The sequence below is a fragment of the Microtus oregoni genome, unplaced genomic scaffold (assembly GCF_018167655.1).
Source record: "Microtus oregoni isolate MIOR12 unplaced genomic scaffold, Mior012 000002F_ref0000024, whole genome shotgun sequence".
NCBI classification, from domain to species: Eukaryota; Metazoa; Chordata; class Mammalia; order Rodentia; family Cricetidae; genus Microtus; species Microtus oregoni.
In genome coordinates, this window is record NW_024543061.1 from 72630447 (window position 1) to 72636734 (window position 6288).

Consider the following 6288-nt stretch of genomic DNA (forward strand, 5'->3'; position numbering starts at 1 on the left):
CTGGCCCATTAGTTCCAGCCTTTTATTGACTAATTCTCACATCTTGATTAACCCATTTCTAATAATCTGTATAGCACCATGAGGTGGTGGCTTACTTGGAAAGATTCAGCGTGTCTGACTTGGAGGCTGGCTCCATGGTGGCTACCTCACTTTCCTTCTTCCTCCCAGCATTCTGTTCTATCTACTCCACCTATCTAAATTCAGACCTATCAGGCCAAACAGTTTCTTTATTAATTAACCAATGAAAGCAACAGATAGACAGATGAGCCTCCTCCATCATATAAGTGTCAGTATTATACCATTTAAAATATCTTTATGAGCCAATCATTATTATTTTTCACAGGCTTTAAATCTGGGTGAGATTTTGTATTTTGTATTTTTCTCCATTGGCAGCTTGCATTAGCACCTTCTGATACTATGAGAGCCTAGCCCTCGGGGAGGAGGCTTACAAGACCTTTCCAGTTTGATACCTCTGAATCCTATACCTAAACTGTGTGATGTCTTCAACAATAGAATCTTATGTAAAACTCTAGGAAGCAATCAAAAACAATGAAAATAGACTATATTTGGGGGGAATCTCCTGGACCCCCAATCAATAATTTGAAAGGAGGTTTCTCATATTTGGCACTAGAATTTTGTTAGGTGGAGTATGTCCCTTAGGTTAGTATTATCACCCCATGTTATACAATTCCAAACTCCATTACATTTTTATCTGTGAGAACTTAATGATGTTACTTTATGGGTTTTCAAACATCCTTAGTGTTATTTATCTCTCATTCGTTTTTTCTCCCACCAATAAAAGTCACTCCAATGTTTTTCTTCATTTTCACTCTAGAATGTTTGTGTCCTATCCTCTCTTTAGAGGTCTTTCACTGCTCCTCCCCCATTTTTCTTTTCTATTTTCCTGGCTTCTGTAGTTATGTCAGGTTATATCATGAAACTTACAAGTAATTGGGTAGAACTGTAAATAGTATACTAAATGAGATAAGTAGAACCTGAAACACAAATGTCTCATAGTTTCTTTAATTTGTGGATCTTAGCTCTGAAACATTAGAATATATAAACTGACCACAGACATCGCATTTAAGTGACATGTATTGATATCCTTGTCAATGTAGGCTTATGGCAAAGGTTACTTTGTGTTCTGTTCGGTTGTTTAATTCACAAATACTTAGAGCAAAACATTTATTATATATAAATTTCTTCATGTGAGAATCTCTTGTCTCCTGATTTTCCTTCATAATATGCAAAATCAATACCTAGATAGTCTTGGCACTATGTTTCTATGTTTTTAACCAATAGCTGAGCCACAATAGCACTAAAAGAGAAGTGCACCTCAACCTTCTATTTGCCCAAATCAGAACAAATGGGTGAGCAGAAAGAGCACCATTTCCCAGAGTCCAGAAAGACAAAAAGATTAGGTATTTTCCCTTTGAATCAGAACTCCAAGCCATTACTAAATATGAGAGAAAGGAAATAGTGTATAACAGTACAGAAATAATGACAGTCTGCAAGGCTCTGATGTGGGCCACAGTGCTGATATCTCTGTATTCTTTGGCATTGTGTTGCACATTCTTCAGATGTCTCCACAGGGAGAAGATGAGCAGGAGGAAGTTTGCCAGGGACGTAACAAATGGTGCAAATGAAAACATAGGATTGGTAAATAAAAGAAATCTGCAAATTTGTGCATAGTTATACAATCTGGAAATATGAGATACATTCCTTTGGACATCATTAATACACATATTACAGTATATTTTCATAACAACAATGTTTAAGAACAAGAGAAATAGAGACACTAACAAGGTCACCAAGATGGCATTTTTAATTCTAAATTTTAGGTAAAGAAAAATAGTGTTAGAAAAGTTGGCTATCTTGAGAACATAAAATATGCTTAGGCTTGTAGTAAGCCAAAAGTTACAATGATTGATCACTGTCCAAGTGATAAAATATGTTCCGAACATTTTTACAATCAAGTGTAATGCAGGGTAATGCACAAATATCCACCCATCTAGGAACACAAACCAAGTCATAGTGATCCTGGAAATTGCCAGAGCAGTGACGATTTGATCCACTGAAGAAATCTTCCTTCTTTTGACCCAGTCTATGCAGTTCACCACAGCAATGAATCCATTTCCTAAGGTTCCCATTAGGAATTCCACACTTAAAAAGATTGAGAATATTCTCTCTAGGACAGCAACCATTGTCTGCAAAATAATGTCCAAATTTCTGAGAATTTGTTAATATATTCATCCAATGTTTCTTCATAATATGTATTATATTCCTTTTAAAACTTACAGATATAATATCACACAAAAAAGCCGTTTGATTTCTTAATGACCCAGTCTACTTGTTCCACCATGAAAGTCTTGGACAGATAGATCAGACAGAAACTTCATCCAAACACTAACTTACTTGTAGGACTCTGGAATCTGATTTAGTTATTCATATTGAAGGAAACACTGTGTTTTTGTACTGCACACATACATACAGATAACAATATTTAGTTACTCTTTTTGTTTGCTATCAAACATATTTTATTATCTGAATAATTGATGAAAGTAATGTTCTAATTAATACAGAATAGTAATTATTTATTAATTAATAAAGATCTGCACTAGTATGTGGAAATTAAGCATAGGGAGTCATTAGACTCTTCAAAAGAGGTTCAGCAAGAGGATACATATATGTGTGTGTATATGTATGTATGTGACATATATATGTGAGTAATTCCAATATTAATTATAAACTATTATCTAACAATGTGGCTGAAACCATAACTGCTTAAGTGGTTAATACTGAGAATAATATTTATTGATCACTTTACTTTATACAAATGCATGTATACTGACAATCTCCATAAATACACATTAGTTGGTGCTAAATTTCTGTTTCTCTAATGTAAAAATTCAACTGGCTGTTTTGCTCATTACAATACATATGGCTCACACTTAGTATCTTGATATTAAATATTGTTTAGCCAGGGCCCTCAGATATAAATTATGGAATATTAAGAGTAAATATTCATTAACCGTGAGTTGTATACTCTATCCATGCGAAAATGAGTGGAAGTTTCTTTGTCTTCTCTTGAAGAAGTCAAAAAAGAAAATCTACAAGGAATCTCTTTTAGCCTTCTTTTCTCTTTACCAGTAAGACAAATTATTTTATTAACATGAATGGCTTTCAGAATTAATCCATCACCCTCACCCTCAAAATCTATTTTGTGACCATCATTACAGGAGCCAAAGTAGATAAAAATGATTTTCTTCCTAGTCCAAATGGACAATGAGCAATATCATAGGATTTTTTTCTCCTCAATAGGGAAAGGGTAACTTGAGAAAAAAAACTAACAAACTCAGCACTACTTCCAGAGTCACATGGAAAAAATGTATTGTAAATATCAGAGCTGATTGACAAAGACATAGGGTAGCCCTACTGCATGGAGTGTGAGGCTGACTATCCTTTGCCTCCTGCAACAATATTGTGCAAAGTAAAGAAATCCAATCTACTTTTTAAGTTCCCACAAATACTTAACTTATGTAAAATAGAAGAACTTTGGAAATCTTTTAGAAAAAAAACAAAAATAAAAACAAATACATAAATAAAAATTAAAACTTACCAAAAGGAAGGCAGTTCTGTTTGATATGACTCCTGTCAGATAAGAATGATAAACTCAGGAAAGCTCACGAGACATGCAAACTACCCTGGGGTGAGGTTCTGTGGAAAGAGCTGGCATAGGGAGCCTCACAGACTCTTGGGAAGACTCAGGTCTTGGGAACTCATCAATAGCTATACATGCTGAGGCATGCCACCACAGCTTTTGCAACTCTGCCCTCCAAACACTTAAGGTTCTATTTTAACATCTTCTAGACAAAGTAGCTTTATTTATGAGGAGAATATCAGTGGGGATAATTACCAAAAATTACAGCTAGGAATCAATTTAATAAGTCAGTTCCTGAATTAGGAGCACTACTTTGAATTCAAAAGCAATGATGACTGTGTTATTTACAAGTTTCCATTGGAAGAAAAACTCATCTCAACTAAATATAACTCATCCCTCACACTGGAGGTTTCATTTGGTGGCAAGGGACATCTAGTTAGGGCTTTGTATCCCAGTTATTTGGTGACTCTACACAGGTTTCTTTCATATATATATGAAAGATATATTATTTATCAAATATACATAATATTTAATATACACGTTAAATAACATGTGTATAGGTTAAAAATCTTCTACTCTACTAGGGTTCCATCTGTGTCTTCAAATGTCCCTTAGTTTTAGCTGATGCTCCCTAAATTCCCTCCTTTCTCCCCCTCCCGATTTAATCTTCCCATTCTAACCTCCTGACCCCTGGTATTTCCTTAACTATAGTCTATTTCTTCTTCCTCAAAAATATTTCTTTTCTTCCCCAGTTCCTTACTCTATAGCTATAGTTTTTCATAGATATAACTGAATAACCTCTATGGTTATTCAGATAGTGGTATGCCTATTGAAGTATTAAAAGTTAATATCCACATGTAAGAGAATTCATACCATATTTTTCTTTTTGGTTGTTGGTTACCTCGAATGATTTTATAACTCAATCCATTTACCTGTGAATTTCATGGTTTAATTTTTCTTAGAAATTTACTAATGTCCCATTGATTGTATAAATGTACCACATTTTCATTATCTATTTATCTGTTGGCAGACAACTAAGCTATTTTCAATTTCTGTCTTTTATGAATAAAGCAGCAATGAACATAAATGAGCAAGTGTTTTAGTAGCACAATATAGAATCCTTTGGAAATCCAAGAATAGTATATCGGATCTTGACATTGAATTATTCCCAACTTCCTGAGGAACTGCCACAATGAATTCAACAGTGGCTATTCGAGTTTGCTTTCCCACCAGCAATGAATCAATGCTCACCTTATATGACAGTCTTATCAATGTGAGTTGTCATTTGTTTTATTGATCTTTGTCTTGATGTTCAGTTTTATCAGTTATTCATACAGTTATATATTAGACTTCTAACAAATGTGTAGTTGTCAAAACCTTTTCCCATTCTGTAGCCTGATGCTTTTTCCAAATGAGGTATCATTTGCCACACAGAAGCTTTTCAGTTAACAAGGTCCATTTATTATTGATTTCAATTTCTGTACTAATGCTTCTCTGTTCAGAAAGTCTTTTTTTTTGCTTGTGAATTCAAGACTATTCCCCCACTTTATTCCTGCCAGATTCAATATTTCTTGTTTTATATTGAAGTCTTTAATCCAATAGGAGATGAGTTTTCTGCCAGGTGATAGATGTGGATCTATCTGTATTCTTCTATGTGCTGCTATTCAGTGTAATCAGCACTATTTGTTGAAAATGCTGCCTTTTTTTAAAGTGTGCTTTTCTGGCCTCTTTATAAAATATCAGACATTTATAAGTGTGGTAACTTATGTGTAGAACTTCAAGTTGATACCATTGATCAATATGTTTGTTTTATGCCAATATCATGCTGTTTTTATTACTATAGCTATATAGTACAATTTGTGATAGGGGATGGATATTCCTACAGAATTTTTTTGATTATCCAGAATTTTTTACTACCCTTGATTGTTTTGTTTCCATTTAAAGATGGAAAAGTTCTTTTCAATTTCTGTATTGACATTTTGTTAAGGATTATGATAAGATTGTTTTTGGTATGATGGCCCTTTTTATTATGATACATTTTCAATGTCTAAAATTCAGTTAGAACCACCTCCAAGATGTTTTACTTTTAAGGACATTGGGAAACATATTATTTACCCTATTTCTTCTTCAATCTGCTTGTTGTTTGCATATAGGAAGACTGCTGATCTTTGTGTGTTCATTTTATACCATGCTACTTCTTCTGAATGTGTTTATCAACTGTTGAAGCTTCGTGGTGGATATTTTATAGTCATGTATGCATCGTGAGCAGATAAAGATAATTTAATTTCTCCCTTTCTTATTTGTAAATTTTTATCTCTTGTAGTTGTCTTATTTTCCTAAGACCTTAAGTATTATATTGAATATGTATGAAAAGAGTATCCTATCCTTGTCTTTTTCCTGATTTTAGTGCTTTTAATTTCTCCATGTTTAGGTTGATGATGTCAAAGTGAGATTGCTGAAAACTCACCTTTATTATGCTAATGTTTATTCCATATATCTTTGTCTTAGTCTCTCCAGGACTTTTACCATAGAGGGTGTTATGTTTAGTCAAAGAATTATTCTCTTTCTAATGAGATTATCATGTATTTTTTCAGTCTGTTTATGAGGTGGATTATATGTATCAATTT

The 6288-nt window shown here is 33.6% G+C and overlaps 1 protein-coding gene across 1 annotated transcript; it reads right to left on the reverse strand.

The window, feature by feature from the left end:
- Positions 1 to 1283: 1283 nt before the first annotated feature.
- LOC121436671 (taste receptor type 2 member 113-like) lies at positions 1284 to 2204 on the reverse strand. The gene has a single exon (XM_041636676.1). The coding sequence runs from the start codon at positions 2202 to 2204 to the stop codon at positions 1284 to 1286; it is 921 nt and encodes a 306-aa protein (XP_041492610.1).
- Between the last annotated feature and the right edge of the window lie 4084 nt (positions 2205 to 6288).

What these genes read in the sequence shown, in the direction of transcription:
- LOC121436671 (XM_041636676.1), bottom strand. Translation starts at nt 2,204, where the DNA reads ATGGTTGCTGTCCTAGAGAGAATATTCTCAATCTTTTTAAGTGTGGAA.